This window comes from Peromyscus eremicus, chromosome 4 (assembly GCF_949786415.1).
Source record: "Peromyscus eremicus chromosome 4, PerEre_H2_v1, whole genome shotgun sequence".
Lineage (NCBI taxonomy): Eukaryota > Metazoa > Chordata > Mammalia > Rodentia > Cricetidae > Peromyscus > Peromyscus eremicus.
The window spans coordinates 78444255-78468410 of NC_081419.1; the positions used below are offsets into that span (position 1 = coordinate 78444255).

General features: G+C 49.5%; 1 protein-coding gene across 1 annotated transcript in view; it reads right to left on the minus strand.

Annotated features, from left to right (window-relative positions):
- Nucleotides 1-356: 356 nt before the first annotated feature.
- Nucleotides 357-24156, minus strand: part of Nat10 (N-acetyltransferase 10) — a 44847-nt gene continuing 21047 nt past the window's right edge. Inside the window, exons 10-29 of the mRNA XM_059261019.1 lie at nucleotides 23832-23925; nucleotides 23618-23716; nucleotides 19632-19768; nucleotides 15295-15419; nucleotides 14752-14902; nucleotides 14148-14244; nucleotides 13016-13132; nucleotides 11969-12070; nucleotides 11800-11874; nucleotides 11156-11272; nucleotides 10331-10464; nucleotides 10090-10138; nucleotides 7814-7910; nucleotides 7620-7730; nucleotides 6524-6696; nucleotides 5846-5965; nucleotides 5354-5452; nucleotides 4758-4831; nucleotides 3802-3885; nucleotides 357-1042 (exon numbers count right to left, since the gene is read on the minus strand). Coding sequence (XP_059117002.1) covers nucleotides 934-1042; nucleotides 3802-3885; nucleotides 4758-4831; nucleotides 5354-5452; nucleotides 5846-5965; nucleotides 6524-6696; nucleotides 7620-7730; nucleotides 7814-7910; nucleotides 10090-10138; nucleotides 10331-10464; nucleotides 11156-11272; nucleotides 11800-11874; nucleotides 11969-12070; nucleotides 13016-13132; nucleotides 14148-14244; nucleotides 14752-14902; nucleotides 15295-15419; nucleotides 19632-19768; nucleotides 23618-23716; nucleotides 23832-23925 — 2164 coding nt within the window. The 3' untranslated portion in view covers nucleotides 357-933. The remainder of the gene's footprint in view (nucleotides 1043-3801; nucleotides 3886-4757; nucleotides 4832-5353; nucleotides 5453-5845; nucleotides 5966-6523; nucleotides 6697-7619; nucleotides 7731-7813; nucleotides 7911-10089; nucleotides 10139-10330; nucleotides 10465-11155; nucleotides 11273-11799; nucleotides 11875-11968; nucleotides 12071-13015; nucleotides 13133-14147; nucleotides 14245-14751; nucleotides 14903-15294; nucleotides 15420-19631; nucleotides 19769-23617; nucleotides 23717-23831; nucleotides 23926-24156) is intronic.

The window sequence follows — 24156 nt, forward strand, 5'->3', positions numbered from 1 at the left end:
CAGTCGGGGCCCGTTGGACTAGGTTCCAGGCCCTCTCGAGGCTATCCTTTATTTTCTGTTTATCTCCGCAAGATTCTCCGCAATAAATCCTTCTATCTAATATTTCCTGCTGCTCGCACTCAAGAAAACTCTGGGGAACTGTGGGGGTGGTGGGTAAACGCCCCACAACCCAGCAGGAGCCAGCTAACTTTCAAGGTGACTGCAGTGCCACTGGGTACCCGCCACATCTGTGGAAGGTGCCTAGGCTGGAACTCTGGCTCCACAGCACACCCATGGCCTCGATACCTGGGCCTCCACTTCTGACCTGGCAGCCAACTCACCAGAAGAAACAGGGAAACATGCAACTTTCACAGATGTAGACTTTATGAGCACCACAGGCAAATGCTCTATGGTGTGTCATTTATTAAAAATAGATTCTTTCCCTCCCCTCCCTTCTGCTAGCAAGAGTCTTTCTTGATAGTCTCTCCAAACGAAGAAGTAACCAAAAGGCATTTCATTTAGGTGCTCAGACATTGCTGCCTACCTAAGGACTCAGGTGTTCCTGGGACACGGAGGACAGCAGATTCACTGCAGCCAGGAACGGAACAGAAGGACAGAAGTCCTGCTGACCTGGGCCTCAGTGCTGGGACAAGTCTTCAGAGAGACAGAGCACTGCACCAGGAGGCTGTGTACTGGGAGGTGCCGAAGGCCAGGAGCCAGTGCAGCATCCCCGAGTGGGAAGAGCCTGGAAGAAAACCTGGCCCGAAGTGGAACCGTGGCCCTGGGGTGAGTGACAGCCCCGACAGGGCCAGAGCCTCCCTGCCCACCGAGTTCTAAGCTGGAGACGGGAGTCTTCGGCCACAGAGGACAGAGGGAATCACGGGCCTGCCTCTGCCAAGGACTCATCGCTGCCCAGCCGAACACAGCTCAAGTCCGGCGTCTCCTCCAGCCTCGCTACTTCTTCCGCTTCAGTTTCGAGTCCTTTCTGTTGTTCATCTCTCTCTTCTTCAACTTCTTGTTCTGTTTGGGTTCTTGTTTTGTTTCCAATTTCCTTTTCTTGTCACTGGAGGAAAAACCACAGCACCAGAGATAGACAGAAAGCGTTAACAGCACAGATCTGCATCACCAGAGGCTGCTGTTTGAAAAATGACCCACAAACTCGTCACCCAGACCCGTTCCCTGCGAACCTCCAAGGACAGCAAGCAGGTTTCATGCAGGGACCACGTCACAAGGTCCAGGTTGACTGAGGTCAGCATCTGCAGAGTTCTCCTCAGAGCACTAAGGTCTCCTATCATAAGAGCTCGAATATCTAAGTCCCATGACAGACCATTCCCACCACAAAGACCCCCGACATCACCCCAGGGGCCCTAACGGCAGTTCTTCGTACAGACACAGGATCTTCAAGGAAAGCCTGTGTCCTTCCTGAGGCACTGCTATTAGCTGATTTTTCCTAAATCAACAGCACAAACCCCCAGTAGTAGTGACTTGGGAGTCACTGCCTCATGCCAGGGTAACCTTCCAGTCAGAAGCCCTTGGAGATAAGATTCTTTCATGGCATTTTGCCCTGGGAACAGACTCCCTATGAGGACAGAGCATCCGGAGACTATAACATTACATACATCAAGTACCTCGTGGAGAAATTAATAAGATAGGTAAGGGACTGGAGAGATGGCTCAATGGTTCAGAGTGAGCAACTACTGTTTTTTGTTCCCAAGCCAGGGTCTTCAGGGTCTTTCTATGTAGCTCTGACTGGCCTGGAACTCACTAGACTAGGCTAGCCCTGAACTCACAAAGATCTGCTTGCTTGCCTCTGCCTCCTGAGTGCTGAGATTAAAAATGTGCACCACCATTCCCAGCTCAAAGCACTGCTTTTGCAGAAGATCAGGGTTCAGCTGCCAGTGCCCACACAGTAGCTCACAACTACTGTTAACTCCAGCTCCAGGGATCTAGCGCCCTCCTGCCTCCACATGCACCAGGCACACATATGGCACAGGCATACACACACACACACACACACACACACACACACACACACACACAGGCAAAACACTCATAAAATTCTTATTTTAAAAAAGGGATGGGGCAGCAGGCCTCAAAGAACATCCAAGGACAGACCTGAGTACTTCACCTCACCACCTGCATTCCAGGTCCTGAGTCCATGGACCACATGGGCTGGCATGACTCACAAGGCCCTCACCAGCAATCTCAGTGGGAGCTGAGGGACAGGCTGGCTCTGCAGAGCTCAGAGCCAGGAGTCTCCACAGTGGGCTTATTCCCAGGCCTGTTGTGATAGTCAAGCCACTGGCATGGCTAGAGCATGAGGGAGCTTCCTGCATTTGTCAGAGTGTTCAAACCAGAGCTCAGGCTGACAGCAGGCCCCTAGAGGATCCGGCTGCCACCAGCACTGGACCCTTCAGAGTGCTGGAGTGACTTATGGAGATGGTGTGGCAATCCCTGACTTTTTGGAATTCATCACTCAACCTTCCCAAACGCTCCCACAAACCTCATCGGTAGGTAACTATGGCAATGCCAACAATTCACCCTTCCCACAAGCCCAAAGCAGCCATGGCAGCTCATGTGTGCTGGCCCTGGGCACACACACAGCTCTCCTGCTAGTCCCGAGGGAGCTACAGCACCATCTGCAAATTCATCACTTGGCCGCTGAGATGCTGGGAAGAAGGGTGCTTGGTGACCTCAGGATACCCGGGGTGCCCTGGGAAGTCAAACTGTCTTCACTGAGCACTGGCCCCTCCTCTGCCTTTGCCACTCTCTGTCTCCTGCACATGTTCTGCTTCTCACACGGCACGAGGCGGGAGGGGACCACAGTAACTGTAGAGGCAGACACCAGAGACGGGACTGGCCAAAGTGAAAACATGTCTTTCTCAAGACTTAGCCTGGAGGGGCTTGAGAGACGGCTCAGAGGTTAAGAGCACTGACTGCTGCTCTCCAGAGGACCAGGGTTCAATCCCCAGCACCCACATGGCAGCTCACAACTGTCTATAGCTCCGGTTCCAGGGGATCCGGCACCCTCACACAGGCATACATGTAGGCAAAACACCAACACACATAAAATAAAAATAAATTAAAAAAAAAAAAAAAAAGACTTATCTTGGTGGTAAAGGACCTGCCTAGCACATACAGGGCCCTAGGCCTGATCCCCAGCATTGAAAAAAGAAAAAAACACAGCCAAAAACTTAAATCCAAACCCATACTATTAGTAATTTCAAACATTATTTTTCAGTTTCTCCGTTTTTAATTTTTGTTACGGGAAGTGTCAACAAAATGGAAAGGACTCTAGGACCCAGGGCTCTGAGAAGCAGCGGCTCAGAGGAAGGGCAATTGGTGACTGAAATGAGTCTGCAGTGGACACCCCTGGCCAACGCTGGCCGTCTTCACTGCTGTAAAGAAGCCATGCAAACACTTGGCCCCTGTGCCACTGTTCACGGCTTACACAGCACCAGGACAGAGCAGCGGGCCGGCTCTCTCTCTCTCTCTCTCTCTCTCTCTCTCTCTCTCTCTCTCTCTCTCTCTCTCTCTCTCTCAGGCCGGCTCGCTCTCTCAGGCCGGCTCTCTCAGGCCGGCTCTCTCTCTCTCAGGCCGGCTCTCTCAGGCCGGCTCTCTCAGCCCTGGCCCTGCTGTTGAGCACAGCAGAGAAGAGATCCGAGCCTACGATGCTGCCTGGTTTGCAGATGAGCTACCAAGGGGACTCTAGAGAACAGAGGAAGAAGGGAACAGGACACCTCCCTCAGCATGTGCTCCCACCTCCTGCTCCCAGGAAAGCTACAGAGCCTACTGGAGGTGTGGGGGACACACCGGCCTTACCTTTTCAAACTAACGATGGAGGCATTCTGCCCAGCTTTGCTCAAAGCCTCGTTCCACTCCTCATCGTCCCCACGGATTATGTATCTGTAAAGAGCCCGTCAAAAGAGACTGCTTAAGAGAAATATGAAGGCGACCCGATGCCCACACCAGCCGCTTCCTACCAGGAGACACGGAAGAGCTGCGCTAATGGGAACGAAGGGACAGGCACGACCAGGCCCGAGGTGCGGCCCCTCCGGACACAACAGTCACCTGAAGGTCGGGGGAGGGGCCAGCCTTGGCACAGCTCCCTTCACCACTGCCCCTGCCATCGCTGTGCTCACTCGACCACAGCCCCTGCCCTGCCGGCCTCCCCCTCCCTACCCTGCACCATCTTCTCTCAGATGAAGCCGTCCGGCCGGCACATCAAGCAGAAACTAGTCTGGCACCCTGAAATGGGCCCCTGGCCGCCCCCATCTGCCCGATCACCATCATCGATGATGGGGTGCAGACAAGCTGAGTGGTGCCTGGCCTAGAGCTATGGGGCAAGGCCTGAAGCACCAGGACTGTGAGACCTGTCAGCCCTTAGGTGAGAGGGGAGGAAACATCTCAAGGAACATTTCAAGGGCACGAGGCCTTGTACACAGGATTCTGGAGCAGGGAGCTCGGGTGGTAGAACTCTTCAAACAATTTTCAAAAATTCACAAGCAAAAGCCAAATCTGGAGAAGGGACTACTCAAAGTGGGTGTTCTGCTCAACATCCTTCCTGGAGGGGCCTGAGGAGCAACACAACCCATGTGATCAAGAGAGCACAACTCTGGGTCCAAGGAAATGGACAGACTTCGAGGTCTCCATTGCAGTGCTCCTGAAATGGTTTCTGAGCATGTGGGGCCTGGGGCAGGAGACACCCGGAGCAGACTCTGCAGGCCGCGGAGGCCAGGGAAAAACTCTTGGTTTCCCGTGAGCGGGAGGGGCCTTACTGAGAGAAGTCCATGTCCTTCAGCCTCCCCACTTCTTTCTTGTGCTTCTCCTGGAATTCCTTTGCTGCTTCATCCTGTGGTCCACAGGCAGAGGAGAGGGTCAGAGACAAGGAGTTCACACGGCCCAGGAGACGGGGAAGCAGGGTGTGACAAGGAGGAAAGACACTTCCCTCCGAGGTATCCTCAGAACACTACAAGCAGCTACTAGAGTTTCACAGTATGCACACCCATCAAGTATGCATCTGGAAAAGTATCTGAAAGGGTAGTCAATGTGTGCACCAATACTGCTCGATCCTACACTCCCACACGAAGTGAGAGGCACGCTGGCTTAGACCTACAGAATGCTGTCACTTAGCTGGACTAGGGCAAAGGACCAGCTTTTTTAGTTGTTTCTTTTGAGGAAGTCTTGTTCTGTATCCCAGACTGATCAGAAAATCTAGTTCAAGCTGGCTTTGATCTGGAACAATTCTCCCGTCTCTCAGCCTCAGAGTACAGGGATGCCAGGCATGCACCAGCACCTCCAGCCTGCAGGACAGGTCTGAAGCCGTGGAGGAGGACAGTCTACATTTGCAGCCACAGGGAACACAGGGACGTACCAGGTCATCACTCAGGGTCTTCATTGTGGGCTCCATGACCACATCCTTCACTGCCACCATCTGCTCCTCAATGGCCTTTTCCTGAACATCATTGAACAGCTACAAAGACAACATGAAGGAAGAAAGATGCAGAAGCAGCAAGGGTCAGTCACTCACTCCTCACCAAGGCATTTAGATCTTAAAGAAAAGCATTCAAAGCAATGCTCCAGACCTTAGGCACACAGATGTTCACATGGCAAGCATAGAAACAGGCTGGGGATATACCAAATTCCAGCAGTGATATCTCTAGGATGGAATCCAGCCCTTCACAGGCACTGGCTGACACTCTAACACCCCCCACCCCCCACGTGTGTGTGTGTGTGTGTGTGTGTGTGTGTGTGTGTAATCTGCAGCAAATACATCTAACTTTTAGTACTTGTTAAAAACAAAGAGTGGGCATGTTGTGTTAGTGAAAAGAGACCAAAACCCTGCCTGTTCCTGGACCAAGGTTACCTTCACAACTTTGCGGATGATCCGGTTGAAAAGCCCCATCAACTGGCCTGAGGGTAGCTCGATCTCCTTTTCCAGCTGATCCACAGACTTGTGCTGCAGGCCGATCCCCAAGAGAAGAGCCTGGAGGAAGGAGAATCAACTGGCTTTGAAGACAGCCTTTCCCGTTAAAACAGCCCTGAGAATGGAACTGTCTTTTGATGAGGCTATCCGGCAGGAATCAGAGAGCAGTAGTGCTATCTGGTCTCTTCTCTTTCATCCTGTCACTAAGGCACCAAGAAACACGCCTTCCTGAAATGCACTCTAGCTCAGACTGTCCTGACAAACACACTTCACAACTGCAGCCTGAGTCCAGGGTAGCCTGGGCTTCCGCTAGGGCAGCGAGTGGGCTGGAGGGAGTATGGACTCCAAGTGCAGCAAATCTGCTTGCTAACTACAGCACCATGACTCACCCCAGCCTGCAGGTGAGAAGGACCAGCCATCAGCTCTGCCAGAGCTCACGGCACAAAGCCACCTCTAACTACAGCACCATGACTCACCCCAGCCTGCAGGTGAGAAGGACCAGCCATCAGCTCTGCCAGAGCTCATGGCACAAAGCCACCTCTAAGCACTCAGCTAAAGGCCCAGCACCAACAACTCCACCACCCTCTGCTCTCCCTCATGGAGTCTCAGGTGACCTACCGACTGGGCAGCAGACAGGGCCAGGTCCCCTAGCTGGTTCAGGAAGTACAAGCGGGAAATGGCTGGGATAAGGTCCATGATGAGATGATAATCAACCATGTTCCGAGAGTACATCTCCAGCCGCTTCAGGTCATAGGGGAGAAAAAGCGCCTCCAGATGCTCCCGGCCTAGGGCTGCACGTGTGACAAGGGCCAGTGAGTCAGGGCAGTCTGCAACCCTCACAAGACAGGACCCACCACACAAAGCCACCAGGAAGGGGCTGGCCGGGTGGCTCAGCAGTTAAGAGCATGCATATGTTGCTCTTGCAGAGGACCCAGACTCAGTTCCCAGAACCCACATTAGCTCACAACCACCCATAACTCCCATGCCCTCTTCTGACCTCCACGGGCACCAGGCACACACGTGGTGCACCTGGACACATGCAGACAAAATAAATAGTCTACAAATAAACCTCTGAAAAGAATTTCTTGAAATAGCTTGCCGTCGATACAATCCTGAGCTGGCCGTGCAGAAGCCACCAATATGCAGGGTCAAAGAAAGGCCCCTCGTGCCCTAGCAGTCCAAGGACACACCTGCACCCTTCCCCACTTCACTCTTCCTCCAGTTCAGCTTAGGGAAGTGCATGCTCTGCCCACCTCAAAGAACCCAGATTTTCCCATAGAAATATAATCAGCAAGAGATAAGTAAACACACACACAGGAACATGTGTGTGGACATAGATATACACATACATAAAAATGTACATAGACACATATAAAACTGTTAACGGGGAAAAAAAGACCTCTTATACAACTTTTTAAATTTTCACCCAACTACACTGATTTATATGCATAAAGCTCTTCCACACACTGGCCCCAGAGAGCTGATGGCATACTCTTAGAGCAATTTCACAATTGAAGAAACAGAGCCCCAGAGTCTGACTAGCTCCTTCAGAGCCAGGTTTCAACCAGGTCCCACAGCGAACCACTGTGTGAACTTCTCTTACCCCTGCTGTCCAGTCACGGCCTGGACAGAGGCCAGGCTTGGGAACAGGCCTATTCAACATGGAGAGACCGCAGACTAGACATGGCCCTCAGCTCCTGGGCTAGCAGCTCACCTGGCTGGGCTGGCTTCGCGATGTTCCTGTTCTGAATGATGTTCAGAGACAGGGCCGGAGAGAAGGAGCTGAACTGGTAAGACAGCAGGGCCAGGAACCGTCTTCGAAAATCTGCAGGGCCCAGCGGCAGTTAGCAGTCTAGAGGGCCCTGGGCTGCCACCTCCCTGTCCCCTCTCCACTCCACTGGCCTTCACCTTTCCAAAACGCTGCAAGCCAAGCTCCCTGCTCAGCCTCGTCCTCATCAGCCAATGTCTTCAGCATGATGCATGAGTGTTCTCCAGTCAGGTCGTTCTAGGGAACACACATTCATTCCTGCTTGGCACCAACAACTCCCTTCTCAGAGCGTCCCATTGGTGGTTAAGAGCAACCGCACAGAGAAGGACTTGGTGCTCCCACACTGCCCCTGTGGCCTCAGTTCACACCTGCACTTCTAGTGTTCACACTGCAGGCCACCTCCTATAAGGCCGTGGAAATGGAGCAGGCCCGGCAAGTCTCCAGGTCGGGCCTGACTTCTGCTCTGCACCCACTCCTTGCAGGCAGACTCTGAACTCAGGGCCACGAAGGCTTCAATAGGCAGCATCCTGTCAGCGCACTCATGGTGTTTATACAGCAGGAACTTCCCCACAAACCCAGAGACTAAGCAGGCAGCCAGTGTACATGTACAGGCTATGTAGCGTAGGCAGGTCTAAAACTTCCGAGGCTTCAAGCTTCCCTCAGTGGTGAAGGCCACCCTTCTGGACTCCCCTACATAAACAAGGTCTCAACTGCATGACAGCACCTAATGGCTTTCTGCTGCACAGCACTGAGAACAGAATGGCAGAGCCAAGTCGGAGCGAGCGAGCAGTTCAAGGCACAAGGACACAAGACACCCTCCAGCCCATGTGGCTCACTGGTTTACATCCTTCCTGCACACAACTGCCCATTTATATCCCTGTCTGGACAAGCACTAGCCCATCTGCTACCAGCTGCCGCCAGCACTCACGTCTCCAGCAGTCTCACTTCAGACTTCACGTGGACACTCGCCACTGCCCTTGCACACCAGCCTTGCACTCTCCCAAAGCCACACCCCCTTACCCCTTCAGCACTGTGGGCCTTGAAAACGGAAGCAATCAGACATCTTCACTGTCTCAGTTGCTGTACCCACACTCATTCTTGCCCTCCTGTAGGGAGGGATGAGGTGCTGCCGATTCTCCAAATCCCGGGTTTCAGCCTCCCGGCCTCCCCAAGGCCTGCACCCCTGCAGTCAGCCCTCTCTGCCTGCACCCCTGCAGTCAGCCCTCTCTGCCTGCACCCCTGCAGTCAGCCCTCTCTGCCTGCACCCCTGCAGTCAGCCCTCTCTGCCTGCACCCCTGCAAAGAATCTCCGTGGTGAACAAACACACATCAAGAATCTTCCACCCGACAAGTCCTCCCTCGTGTCCAACCCCCACAGCTATCTCTCTGCTCCCTCCATTCTGGAGAGAATGTCTATTCTTGCCTGTATCCACACCTCCCATTATCTCCACCTGGGTACCAAGGCCTACTCCGTCAGAACACCAGTGCTGGCAAGCCAGTGGTCACTTGTCCTCTCTCTATGTGATTCCAGGAGCTTCTAAGAATGCATCCCTTCACCGAGTGCATGCTGCCTTGAGATGCCATTTTAGTGCTGGGGACAGGAGTGAACAAAGAACCCGATGCCACACAGGCTTAGGTGTGTGGAGGACCAGGGTGAGCACTAGACTTCTACGGTCCTGCTTGGAAACCACAGGAACACACCAAGAAACGTCTCCTGTTTTGTTGTGTGGTGTATCGGATGGCTTCAAACTTCCATTTCAGAACGAGATTGCTTAGAACTTTCTCCCCAGACTCCATCTCCCTCCAGCCCCAACCACCTTCTTCAGTCCTGGCCCCTTCCGGACACCTGGCTGAGGGTTAAGCTGCAGTCGAGGTGACTGTGCTGCAATCAGCATTGAGGACTTCAGAGCACAAGCCACTCTGAGAAGCGCCTGTGTGTTCTGCTGTTTGCCATTTCTACCTGTTGGAAAACAAGCTTCACAGCTGCCCCATGCACTGGCTGCTCCTCCATAGGCACTAAATACATCATGTGAACTCACTGCTGTTCTCACCCACTTTCCCAATAGCTTGCTGTCCGCCTCTCTCCTTCAGAAATCCACAGAACTCAGTTCTGCTGTACAAACTCAGGGAAATTCCAGCCTGCAGAGTGAGCCTACACTCTGACAAAGCCCATGTGCACCCCTACCACTTTATAATGAAGCGCATAGCCAAGGATGCACCAGACCTGTCAGGTGTCACGGAGGAATCATTTTGTGCCAACCTGCCTCTGAAAGGGGATAGCTGTTTGTCTGTCCATCAGAGTAATCCCTTGCAAAAGCACAGGAACACCCGCCCAGGGCACAACCAAGGAGAAAGCTATGCTCTGTGCCAACTGCAGATACAAACCCAACCCCCCCTCTGCCCCAAGCCTCACTCACTGGGGTCTGTCTCAGATAGACAGGAACAAAGCCAGCTCGTTTCCAGAACCTACAAAAAAAAGGAAAGAAAGGGGGTCACCATTTGTGCCCTCTGTGAAGCAGCTGAGAGATGAAGAGAGAAGGGCCAGGAGGAGCACAAGGCAGTGGACATCAACACAGACCCCAGTTGTGAAGGGAGACACCGCCCACAAAAATGTCTTCTCCCACTGCCATGCGCTGGTGCCAGAGAACATGCACTTACTTGAGAAGCCTGGGGGTCAGTCCATAGGAAACCCCCAGGTAATCCAAGCGCTCTGCAGGCCTCTCATTCAACTTGAAGAGTAAGGGAGGCAGATCCTTGCGGGGAGTGATAACTTCTTCCAACAAGCTAACGGCCTAGGAAGAGAACACCATCCCCTTAGCAAAGCAAGAGTGGACAGTAGGGTCTCAAGCCGTCCAGTACACCACACAACAAAACACAGATTTCTTAGTGTGTTCCTATGGTTTTCAAACAGGACCCCAAGAGTCAAGTGATCGCCTCCAGTACTCCACACACCTAAGCATGTGTGAAATCACAGCGTCCCCATGCTAGAACACAAGGAAAGACCACCAGTTTAGCAATGCCTAATACACTTTAAAAGGGACAGAGGCAGGGTTCTGAAAATGAAGCATGAAATTGAGTCTGTCACCTCCAAGAGTAACCCACCTGAGCCCAATGCTAAATCAAAGCCCACAAGCTCACCCAAGGCAGCTCTCCCTTGGGCATCCAATACAAATCTGTGAAGGTCTGTAAGTCACTAGTGCAGGTCCCCTTAAGCAAGGCAAGTGGAACTCTGTCACTGGATTAATGCCAACACAGAGGCCGCTGGAGAGCAGTTTCTCCAACTTGCCGGGCGGCACACTTGCAGGCTGGTAAGCCGCACTCCTCTCCCAGAGTTTCTGCTGTGGCACCAGATGACGCTGGTGACTAGGCTGAGACACTCTACCAGGGTTAGGGTGGAGAAAGTGGCTGGCTGCCCAAATGGCTAAGAACCCAAAGACCCATCCTCTTAGTCCCAGGACTGGGGCTCTGCCGGAACAGGCTTACCTCACTGCTCACAGTGTGGATTTCTTGTGGTGTCTCAAAGACCTTTTCCTCCAGACAAGGGAACCTGCCTTCATAGTACATCTGAAGCAGCTGCAGGGCTCGGCTGCCATAGCCCATCTATGAGCACACACAGGAAAACAGAAGAGGGAAGTCATTCTCAGTCTGTCTCAGCCATGCTGTCTTGCTTCTAAAGCATTTGCTCTGGGTCAAACTGCATTTTGAAAACAGTTATCAATAAAACCCGACGCTGTTAAAGCTGGTGCTGGTGTGCTGAGTTCTTACATCAGACCAGCCCACTTGCAACCCAAGTCTAAGGATGCTGGCTGTGCCACTGTCAGAAAGGGACGACACTTGTCCAGCTGACTCCTCAATGAGGCTTTCAAAGCGAAGAAGGCAATTACAGACCATCAATCTGCTCCAACATGCCTGGGTCCTAAGATGGGAAAAGGACTGTATACCACCAATCTTGCCCACCTGCCCACCCCAAGCTCTGGCTAAATTCTCCAGAACCAAGTACACCTTAAATGTTCCCGCCGTAAGCACCTTTTTATTCAGGCACACAGGTACACTGCCCTAAGAAGCTGCCAGGAAGGAGCCCATCATACAGCAACACACAAGGTCTGACAGAAGAGAGGACGTGTTACCCCTTGATAATCCGGATGAACAGCAATTCGAACAACCCGTCCACCAGAAAGGCCTCCGAAGTCTGGATCTTGAAACTGTGGGAGACACAAACCAGAGGCTTAGCAACACAAACACCCTCTGGCAGTCAGCTTGCTCACTTAGACAGGTCAGGGACAGTCCCTCCCTCACCTGTTCCGACACTGTCCATGGAATCAGGTCCCCTGAAGCCTTCTTGCCTCGAGACAGGCTATTCAAAATGGACTGGCGAGAAATCTCTCCTTCGAGGCACACCTGAGGGAAACAGGACAGCAAGGCACGAGCTAGCCCCAGATCCCAAGCATCAACCTGTGTTGGTTTTCTAAGCCACTGTTTCTACCCTGGGGCTCAAGCCCGACACTGACCACAAGAGGCTTCATTACTGTGTCGAAGGCTTTTACTAACTCACAAGGCACCCAAGAGCAAAAGCCAGAGCACAAAAGGGTCTCCATGGAGGTCAAGCAGCATGTCACTTAAACACACACCAATTAAGACACAGGATATACATGCAGCTCTATATGGAGCAGCACAAATTCCAGAGAACCCAAGTCTGCGACAGGGAAGTGGTGAGACAAATACTGTCTGATCATGTAATAAAGCCCCACGAAGCTTTTATTTTTTTTTTATTTTTTATTTAAAAAGATTTATTTATTTATTATATATACAGAAGAGGGCGCTAGATCTCATTACAGATGGTTGTGAGCCACCATGTGGTTGCTGGGAATTGAACTCAGGACCTCTAGAAGAGCAGTCAGTGCTCTTAACCTCTGAGCTATCTCTCCAGCCCCCCACGAAGCTTTTAAATGTTATGTAGATTACAAACACTGACACACTGCAGCCAAGTCTGACATCTATAATCCCAAGTTTATGGGAAGGAAAAATGGCAGGTGTATATGCATGTGAGAGAGAGAGAGGGGGGGGGGGGGGAGCGCATGCGTACATACCAGGAGTTAAACTTCTTTCTCCATGTAGCCTTTAAGTTTACAAGAATCGTGCAATGCTTTTGTAATAAAGAGGAAAAAAACAGTTCTGCCTTTTCTCCAACCGTGAACAGGTTTCTGAGAATGTCAGCTTTCTCCAGTGCATGTCCTTACTGCCTCAACTGACCCACTCACCTAGATCCAAGTCAGGACCTAACAGCTTCCCTGTCCACACGAATGCCCAAGCCAATGCCACACCATGCTTCTCTCTGCTCTGTACCTGGACAACTGCAAGCACTTCCGGCAGGGCATTCTGGGTAGGGGGCACGGGTGGCAGAAGGCAGAAGAGGTGGTGAGCAGGCGCATCAGAAAGCATCTGCAGATCGTTTGGAGAGTTCTGTGGGGCACACACATGGGTCAGTGCGACGCACTCCTTACATCATCCTTTACTTGATGAGCAACTGAGCATCCATGGGTGACGGCAGCTCCAAAGCCTCGCAAAGCCCCCTTCTATCACTGTGCAAGCCAAGACTCCACATGGCTGCAGGGGGAGTGGGCCTCCCGCACCTACCGGCCTGTCCTCTCGGGCTCCATGCTGAGGTCATGGAGCCGAGTTATCTGGCACTGTTTATTTCACAGCTGAGAAGTAAAACTCCTCCAGAGGAAAGGCTACTTGCTATTTCAGGAAAGCATGCCACCACAATTAAGACCAAGTCTTCAGCCTCCCCTCAAAGGTTGTTCATGAAAATGCTGTAATACCCAGCCACTCGGGAAGCAACCTCTCCAAGCCGCTATTAGCTCTTGTGTTCCACTCCACTAAGTCAGAGCCCCTGCTCCTTCGTTCAACAGGAGGAGCTGGCCTCAGGCCAGAAAGCACCTCGGGGCTTCAAGTGCTGATCCCACTTCAGCCCATCGGTTCGGGCAGTCTGCTGGATGGCAATACCAGTGCCCCTTAAGATGAGCAACACTGGGCTGGAGAGATGGCTCAGCAGTTAAGAGTACTGACTGCTCTTCCAAAGGTCCTGAGTTCAATACCCAGCAACCACATCGTGGCTCACAACCATCCGTAATGAGATCTGATGCCCTCTTCTGGCCTGCAGTCATATATGCAGGCAGAGCACTGTGTACATAATAAATAAATAAATCTTTAAAAAAAAAAAAAAAAAAAAGATGAGCAACACTGCCCCCACCCTCTAGCTCCCACTCACTGACTCGGAAACACTGTGTCCAAAGTCTGACCCAACCACACAAGCTATAATAGGGAATATGACCCTTCCAAAAGATCACTGGACCCTGCCAGCTTTGACACATTTAAGTCCCAATGGAGTGGCCACCTAGACCCCTGAGGAACAGGATTGGGAAGACGTGAGGATTGCTCCCTACTGAAGGGCACGTCAGAGCAAGCTGGTCACCTTGTAATGAGAAGCCACATAGAGGGCCATGAGCCGCTGGAGGAAAACTTCAGAGGCCTTGTGGTAGCAGAAGAGAGTATCTCTGTTAACGTAGTAGCTGGTCTGGAGTTAAGCAACAGGAACAAAACCACAGAGAACCCAAAACAAGACACATCAGAAAAAAATTCCCCCAGTTTGAGAATAGTATTTCCCCCATCATAAGGAATAGGAGTCCAGTATCCTGACCAGAAACTACAGTGGAGAAGCCTGAGAAACAAAATTAGAAAACGTTCCTTAAAAATAATAATAATAATAATAATAATAATAATAATAATAATTTAAAGGCCCATGCCTGATTTAATCCCAACACTTTGGAAGAAGAAGTGAGTTCAAGGCCAGCCTGGTCTACAGAGTTCCAGGACAGCCAGGATTACACAGGACACAATGAAATGCCTTATTTCATTGCTCATTGTTTTGCTTGGGCTGGCCCTGAATTCGTGGGTCCACAACCGCCTGCCTCTGTCTCCCAAATCAAGGCAAGGACTGCAGGGACACGCCACTGCACTGAGCCCAAACCCTTTTCTCCAACTGCTTCAGCCCTCACAGGGCCAGGGACAGAGGATACAGCTCACAGGCCTCAGGTAACGGGCAGCCGGAAACTATCCGGGTGATGTTGAGGCAGTCCAAGCAGAGCAGGTCGTTCAGCCACTTCTCTACTGCATCCCCAGGGGCGTATCGGATTGACTCTTGGAGGGAAACCTCGTGCAATGTCCGAGCTGTCACCCACAACACATACAATTAGAGACAATTACTCATACAGCATCTAACAGCAATAAGGATATTCCACTTGATCTGAGACACAGTATCCAGATATCCATGGCTCCAGAATTTAAAGTGGGTGATTTAAGGTGTTTTGGGTTAGATATTCACTCAGCTCTAACCCCAACCTAAAAGACTCCTACTAAGTCAATATACCCTACCTGTATCTTTGAGTAGGGACCAAAAGGCCCCAGGAATCTGAAGACGCAAGTTAAGTTCCCACCTGGCAAGTGGACTACAGTTCCTCTCAAAAAAGCTGTAACGTCCTAGGACTCGAGTTTTCAGACAGCATCAAGTTTTGGTACTGCCAGGAGTCCTAGGGTAAGATGGTGCGAGGCCTGCTAGGTACCTGAGGCCAGTCTGGCTGTTGTTGTGGTCTTATTCTCAGCAGTGGTGCTGACCTGGCTCTGGGCACTCTGCTGACGCAGCTGCTGAATGAGTTTGAGGGACAGTGACCGGCCAGTGCCCTCGTACCTAGAGAAAGACAAAGGCAGTTAGACATAAGGTCCCCATCTACTGCCCAAGCAGAGATCTCCAGATGAAATCAAGACAGCCTTGCTCATCTGAACTTCCAGCACAGCACACATCTGTCCCAAGGAGAGCCTTAGGAGATGAACCAAGATGTGAGTTGGCTAGGAACCAGTCAGGCTCACAGTCAAGCCCTAGTATGGACTTCAGCACCTTTGGGTGGGGAACCTGATCATCCTCATCCCCAAAGGGGATTGTCCTTCACATCTCACAGGACTGTGATCTGAGAACAAGGCCTGAAAGATGCTGTAAACAAAGCATTTAGCCAGTGAAACTGGAACAATGCTACAGTCACTATCAGTCGGTTCTACTAGAAGTTACGTGAAGATATGAACTGAGACCTTTTCACATGTGGAAAATCAAACAAATCTACCACCCAAGTGATTCTTTTTGTAAGATTTATTTGCTTTAATTTTATGAGTATAAATGTTGCTTACATGTATATATGTGTATCAGTGCATGCCTGGTACCCACTGAGAAGAGGGCATCAGTTCCCCTGGACATGGAATTACAATTGGTTTTGAGCCTGGGTGCCTGGAATGGAATCGAGTCCTCTACACAAGCGGTCAGTGCTCTTAAGCGCTGGGTCATCTCTCCGGTGCCCTGTCAAATGAGTCTTTACATTACCTTCACCTAAGAGGTGATACAGGGCTCAATGGGTTAAGTGAGGCCTGAGTCTGGATCCCCCGAACCCACTTAAAACAAGGCTTGGGAGCATGTCTGGAATCCCATGCTCCACCAACAAAATGGGAGGCAAAGACCGAAGAGTCTCTGGAAGCTTGAGAGGCAGCTAGCCTGGTGTATGTAGCAGCATACAACAGGCTCTGTCTCCAACAAGGCAGGGGGGTTAGGAATAATACCGGAGGCAGTTCTCTCTCTCTCTCTCTCTCTCTCTCACACACACACACACACACACACACACACACACACACACACACACACACCACTACTGCCCTGCTACAACACGTAATTTTAAAACTTGAAAACATTAAGCCATTTATAATTTGCTCACTGAGCCAGCTCTTCATTTTTCAACATCTCCTCCTTGTTGGCAGTCCAAGCTCATGTGGTCACAGGACACACACTGTTGGTGATTTTCTATTTTAATTTAGTATTACATAATTTCATAGTTTTCGTTATTACATTCCAAGGCTAAGAATGTTTCCTTTTACACAAATGCTACTTGTACAGAATGATCAAAAACTGCAAAGTTGAAGTGTTTTCTTCCTCCTTACTACCCCATAAATTTCTCCAAAGGAATCCTATTTATTTAAAAAAAAAAAAAAAAAAAATGAGGCCGGCAGGACGGCTAAGATTTGCTTGCTGCCAAACCTGATGGTCTAAGGTCAATCCTTGGGACCAGCATACAGGAGAGAACTGACTCTGGCAAGTTGTCCTCTGATCTCCACTCATAAACTATGACACACAGAAACACCCACCACCTTACACACACACACACACACACACACACACACACACACACACACACACAATGTAAAAAAAATTTTTAGGGGCTGGAGAGATGGCCCAGAGGTTAAGAACACTGGCTGTTCTTCCAGAGGTCCTGAGTTCAATTCCCGCAACCACATGGTGGCTCACAACCATCTGTAATGAGATCTGGTGCCCTCTTCTGACCTACAGAGATACATGCAAACAGAACACTGTATACATAATAATAAATAAATCTTTTTTAAAAAAATTTTAATCCATGAATAAACAAAAGCAACAAAACAAATTTTTATGTTTAAAAAGATGTTATCAAAAAAGTGAAAAACCCACAAAATAGATTGAGTTTTGTAAATAATGTATTTGATAAGAGTCTTGTACCTAGAATATAAACCTTACACCTCAATACTAAAAAGACTGATAATCCAATCAGAAAACTAAGCAGAGCAGCCTGAGGACGTAGCTCCGTGATAGAGTGCTTGCCTATCAAGTGCAAGGGCCTAGGTTCAATCCCCAGAACAGGAGGGAGGCAGAGATAGGAAAGAGAAGGAAAACCAGCAGAGGACCCTCAGCATCATGAGTTATCAGGGCCAAACACATGAACAGCAGAGCGAGCCATCACTTCAGAGTCAGCATCCAATACACAAGTGTGTAAGTGGGAACTCAGATCCTCACATGGCACAGTCCCTAGGCAGGGGAATTCCACAGTAGAACTGAATCCACATGCATGCCATGGTTTTCCTACACATGCACATCAATGTAGAGTTTAACTTACAAATGAGGTACAGTAACCAAACAGCAATAACTAGTAATAACTTTTTTAACAATATAACCTAATACAAATTATACAAAACATGAATTGTTTCTGCAATTTTCCATTCAGTTTGGAGTTTTGTTGCTGTTTTTATCATGCATGGCCACAAGTTATTGAAACATTGGGAATTAAATGGTGCTGCAGCTGCTCTGGAAAACAATCTGGCAGCCTGACAGATGGTTATAGTCTCCGTTTGACACAGTGATCCCACTCCTCAGTTGCAATGTCCACAAGGACTGGAAACAAGTCCACACAGAAACCTGTGTACAAATGTGCCTGTCAGCTTTACTAATAGCCAAACAGACAGAAAAACCAGATGTCCTCACAGACGAGTAAGCAGGGCCTCTCCACACAGCAGAGCATCAATCCAGCCACACAAAGGAAAGAAATACGGGCACAGCTACATGAGTGAACCCCGAGAGCACTGGAGTGAAGTGAAAAAGCCAACCACAGAAGCCGACACACTGGGCGGCTAGATGTCCTGACTTTCACACACTTGCCACTGGTTAGTACTAGAGCACGCAAAGCACATCACAATAAAGATGTCTTTAAAGGTAAAAGCCTATGGGCTGCAGAGATGGCGCAAGCATTACCAAGGCTAGCTTACAACCAAAGGTAAACCATCTGTTTTACTTAAATACTTTTGATGTTAAGTAGTCACAATTATAAATCTGAAACACAGAATTCTCTCTCGAAGATGTGATTTCTGTACAGGAATCTTTTCAATACCGAATATACATTTTTACTGACCTGGAGAAATTTCACAATACATATGTAACAACAGTATGTAAACTTTATGTTCTTGTTCAAAATGAAAGAGTAGGCCAGTGTGGTAACACATGCTTTTAATTCTAGCACTTAGGAGGCAGAGGCAGGCAGATCTCTGAGTTCAATGCCACCATGGTCTGCATAGTTAAGACCCTGTCTCAAAACAATAAACAAAAAGTAAATAAATGAAAAAATAAATGGACAGAACATATACACAAACTTTCTACATAGCTGGGATGAGGGGATTTTTCTTTCTTTTTTTTCATGTGTGCTTCTGTGTATGTGGTCTACACATGGTACATGCATAAGCGTGTATGAGTGCATGAGACTACGTGTATGCACGTGGAAAGCAGAGCAGGACATTGGGGGTTTCCCTCCTTTGCTGTTCACTGCTCTGCCGTCTTGACAGAGGCTCTCATAACCGGAAGCCCACCTCATCACCACCCCCAGTTAGGCTGCGAGCTCAGGATCCAACTGGCTGGTCCTCAAGCCCTACCCCCTGCCAACAATAGGATTACAGCCATGCCTAGCTTTTTATGTGGATGCTGGGAATTCAAAAGTAGATCCTTATGCTAACAAAGCAAGCACTCTTATACACTGCACCATCTCCCCAAGCCCTACTTTTTGAAATTTCTAAGTGCCAGGGATTAAACCCAGGTCTTGGCAATAGTAAGCTTGCATTCTATCACTGACTTTTTCCTTTTGCTTGCTACCTAATTCCTGTCGTTTTTCTATATCAAGGTGAATTATCTATTTTAAAGTTTTAAGAACAACAGTATAAGCCTGTTTTAATGCGAACTATAGCTATTTTAATATTCCATTTCCACATCCTAAGATATAGGACATTGGTATTGCTACCAGGCACTTTTTAAACCCCGATCATACTTAGTCAGAAGGCATGAATCGCATAAGGCTCCAACATCCTACAATCTTACGGCGCCCACCTAACAGCAGACCAGAAGAACAAGTTAAGAGGCAGTTCCTGCTGAAGAAGCCCCAGGAAGAACGGAGCTGCCCAGACTCACACTGAGACCGAACGGTTCGGCACGGCCAAACTCGTCAGCTTCTTTACCTTTCAATTCATCTGCAAGATCACAGCCAAGAGTAACAGCTCTGCCCAGGAACCTTACCCGTTGATGGTAGAGGCCATGAAAACCAGGTAGGGCCCAAGCAGGCTCTTCACTAGGGGGAGTGGAATAGCGGCAGCTTCATCAATGACCACGAGCTCAGCCTGGCCCAGTTTCACAGCATCTGCAGGATGGATGTACTGTGGGGAAAGAAGATTCAGACTGTCAGTGTGGCCACCAAAATCCACCATACCCGGCGGCTAAGGACCTCACTGTCCCCTCCTCCTATCCCACATCTACTTTTAGCAGGTCAGGAATGAAATGGGCCTCCTGGGACCAAGCATTTCACTCTCTGACTATGTGACCCTGAACAGAGCCTCATGTTCTTTTTCCTACAAAACAGAGGAAAGGGGTGGAGAGGCGGCTCAGTCCGTGAAGGATTTGCTGCACAAAGGCGAGGGCCCGGGTTTGGAGCCGGCCCAACACCACAGGAACGCAGCACACAGACCTGCAATCCCAATGGGCAGGAGACAGAGACGAACTGCCTGGGGCTTGCTGGCCAACCAGTCCAGCCCAATCTGGGGACACAAGTTCAGCGAGGGAGAGCAACCGAGGAGGATACCCAACGTGGACCTCTGGCCTGCACACATACTCATCTGTATATGCTCATTCATAAAAATATGCACACAGCATGCACGCACACACACAGATACAAGGAAACACCTACTCAATGGCTGCTAAAGGAAGAAGCAAGCTCATTGTGTAAAAGGACCTTGAAATAGCCTGGCTTACAGAACTGACCAACTGACAGTGGCTACACTCCTTTCCCTCTTTTGTGTCTCTTGATTTTCTTCAGCCTCAGATTAGAGGCAGTAGTGAGAGGCACAGCCCTTACTGCATGTGACACTGGACTTCAATCTATGTGCTGTGTTCTCTGTCCTGACACCAACAACCTCTGGTGTGGTAGGCAATTTCCAGACTACTCTTTTTTTTTGGGGTCAGGGAAAGCAAGGGGGTTGTCATGTAGCCCGGGCTAGCCTCAACTGGAGTGTGGTGATATATTGTGTACCCCAATAAAGCTTGCCTAAGGATCAGAGGACAAAGCCAGCCACTAGATTAGACACAGAGGCCAGACAGTGGTAGCACACACTCTTAATCCTATCACTCAGGAGGCAGAGATCCGTCTGGATCTCTGAGTTCAAGGCCACACTGGGAACAGAGTCAGGCAGTGGTGGCACACAGCTTTAATCCCAATACTGGGAAGTACACATGCCTTTAATCCCAGGAAGTGACGGCAGGGCGGAGAAAGGTATATAAGGCGTGAGGAGACAGGAAGACCCTTTCAGGTGAAGACTCAGAGGAATTCAGAGGATTCGTGGAGTTGGTGAGGTAATAGGTTGGCTGTGGCTTGCTCTGCTTCTCTGATCTTTCAGCTTTCACTTGGCTCCGGGTTTGTATTAAAAGACCATCTAGATTCGAACAACACTGGAGATCCTCTTTCCTAAGTCCACATTGTTCCTTTCCCATCCCCCACTACCCATCACCTCTTCCCTTTCCCCACCTCTCGTCTCGTCCTTAAGCACATAAAAACTCATCGGGTTTTTTAGGGTTTTCTGCTGTTTTTAAAAGGCCACGGAGGCAATATGAATAACCAATGAAAAAAATTAAAGATAATTCAATTTCATAAACAATCAGAGAACTGTGGGAGACAGCATGCAGACAGACAAACCCAAATTCCTGGAATGGACATGGTGTACGGATCTGTAAACCAGCATTTAGGACGTGAAGCAGGAAGTCTCAGGAGTCTAGGGCTCCACAGCGAGCTAGGGTCAGTATACGTAACATAGGCAGACTCTGGCTCAAACCAAACCAAGTAACAACCAGAACAACAATCAGGTATGAGGGTTCACACCTGTAATCAGAAGCTGAGACAGGAGGACAGTGAGTCGAGGGTTCAAACACAACAAAAACAAAAACTCATAGCTGCTGCACCATACCCACAATGGCTGAGGATGTAAGAAAATAAAAATTCAAACCAAAAAGTGGTATGAAGGTAACTAGGGACAAACACTGTAAAGGAGAATTTGGAAAAATCCCACAAAACTAGATATACACACATGTAAGTCTAAAGCTCAACAATTCAATACTTGTTCTAGAAAACAAAACAAACACAAACCCTAGTTCCTCACCCAACACTTAAAGGTGCATCAGTCTGACCTGCAAGCGTCAATCTAGAGCTCTGGCACCAGATGCAGAATAAAAAGGTGGACAGGGGCAGGGCAGTACATGCCTGCATACGGGGCAGACACCAAAAGCAGACTGCCACGCTGGCTATCCAAAGGCTAGGCTGGTCTCTGTGCTTCCCTACAGGCTTGATCAGGAGAGTAAGAAGATCGGGCTGGTCTGGAGGTGACTGGATCAGGGAGAGAGCTGCCCTACTCACTCCTGGTCTCACATCTTCCATGGGACCCCACATCTTGATTTTTTTTTTTTTTTTTGGTTTTTCAAGACAGGGTTTCACTGTGTAGCTTTGCGCCTCTCCTGGAACTCACTTTGGAGACCAGGCTGGCCTCGAACTCACAGAGATCCGCCTGGCTCTGCCTCCTGAGTGCTGGGATTAAAGGCAAGCGCCACCACCGCCCAGCCCACGTCTTGATTCTTAACTAAACAATTATCTCATAAAAGCACAGAAGTGGCCTCCAGGGAGGACCTGCTTTAATCTAATGCTCTTCTTTTTTCTCACTCTCCACCCTAGAAAGAACACACTTGGAGTCTTAGAAAGCCAAGTCACCTCCTCTGCACTCACCCAGAGTCTACACACAAACGGAATCTTGTAAGGAAAGGGGGTTGGGTTACACAATTTTACAGAGAAACCAGGGCTGAACTAAGGTACTCCAGGGAAATGTTTTCCTTCTCTGGTTTGCATATATTTCTTGAGTTTTAACAGTTCCCTGTAATCTGGGAGCCAACAGCCCACCCCACCCCAACCCACACTAGCAGCAGTTTTCCCCTCAGCTGAGGTCATCTGGCAACCGTGGATGACATGGGCAGGAAGAAGAGACCAGAAAAGGGACTTCAGAGACGGCTCGGCAGTTAGGAGCCCTGGCTGCTCCCCCAGGGGACTCAGGTTCAGTTCCAGCACCCACACTGGTGGATCCAACCATTTTTAACTCCAGTTCCAGGGGACCCAGAGCCCTCTTCTGGCCTTAATGGGTACCAGACACATCTGTGGTACATACATACAGGCAAACACCCACACACATAAAATAATTAAAAAAAAAAAAAAAAAAAAGGAATCTACTAAAACTAATAGAGAACCTTGGGATCAAGGCATCAACACTGGTGTTAGTCGTCTACCTATCTCTCCTTGACAGGTCTACTCACTGCTTCTGCAGGCTAAAGTTCAAGGACTATAAACTGCCAAGTTCACTTGGCTTGCTTCCCATGCCAATCTAACTTCCAAAGCAACCAATGAATCCATCCAGCAAGAGCCAGTGAGTCTCGGTGCCTCTGCGATCGTGTCACATGATGTCTCGTAGAGACTGAACAACACTGAAGCCTTCAGACAAATGCAGAGCATTTGGACTCACAGATTTGTGCTCGAGATTTATGGAGCTTTCTGGAAAATGCTGTTTGAAAGGGAAATAGAGCACTGGCAAAGCCACAAAGATCCCCAGCACATTCAGCAAAGCTCTTTCTCCTTTGAAATGGTGATGTTATTGTTCTAGCTACAGATGTCCTATTTCAAAACCTACAGTAACTCAGCAAAACCTGAACTGATTAGAACCACAGTTTTTTCACTCATTAGCATACTCTCAGTCCCATTCATTTCACAGTCAAGAGACAAACTGTACTTTTCAATACTACTACATGCATTTCTATTAGCCGACCTGAATGTCTTCTTCACATTCAGCTGAAAATCTGCAACAGGCTTCTCCCACACCACTGCTGGGTCAAGGACAAGGAGTCATACATGTGGGGAAAGACCACCCAGCTAGGTCCACAGAGCAGGACCCTGGCCCACAGAGCAGGACTGAGATGAGCCTCACCTGAATAGTCTGCCTGTGCTCTCGGAACACGTTGACCCTGATCACCGCTTTATTAAACTCGGGGTTTAGAGACTGTACGATCTCGTAATCCAGGTGCTCCTGGTGAAGAGAGAATCAAACAAATTACGGAGACTCACTCCTGAGAAAGCAAGCATTCCACAGACCACTGGGCTTATTCTGCATTACACCAAAAGGTCCTACCCTACTTTCCTACCTGATACTGCAGAGCATCAAATCCTTTAAACACAAATTCAAACAGGGTGTGCAGGTTATCTGGGCTTGGGGAGGTGACAAAAATATTGGAATACCTGCAGAATGAGAGAAAAGGAGGGTTAGAAATAAGGAGACTTAGGACAGACAATACAAGCAGGTTATGGATGTGCTGGTCGCAAGCCCTGGCACACACTACCTCATCAGTTCTGGGGTGCTGAGTGGCAGAGTAGGAGAACAGCTGTCAGCGTGCAGAACCCACACTGCCCCCAACCCAGTGTCCTGACCAGAGGACAGCCTCACACTCATCACTAGCCAGACTATTTTGA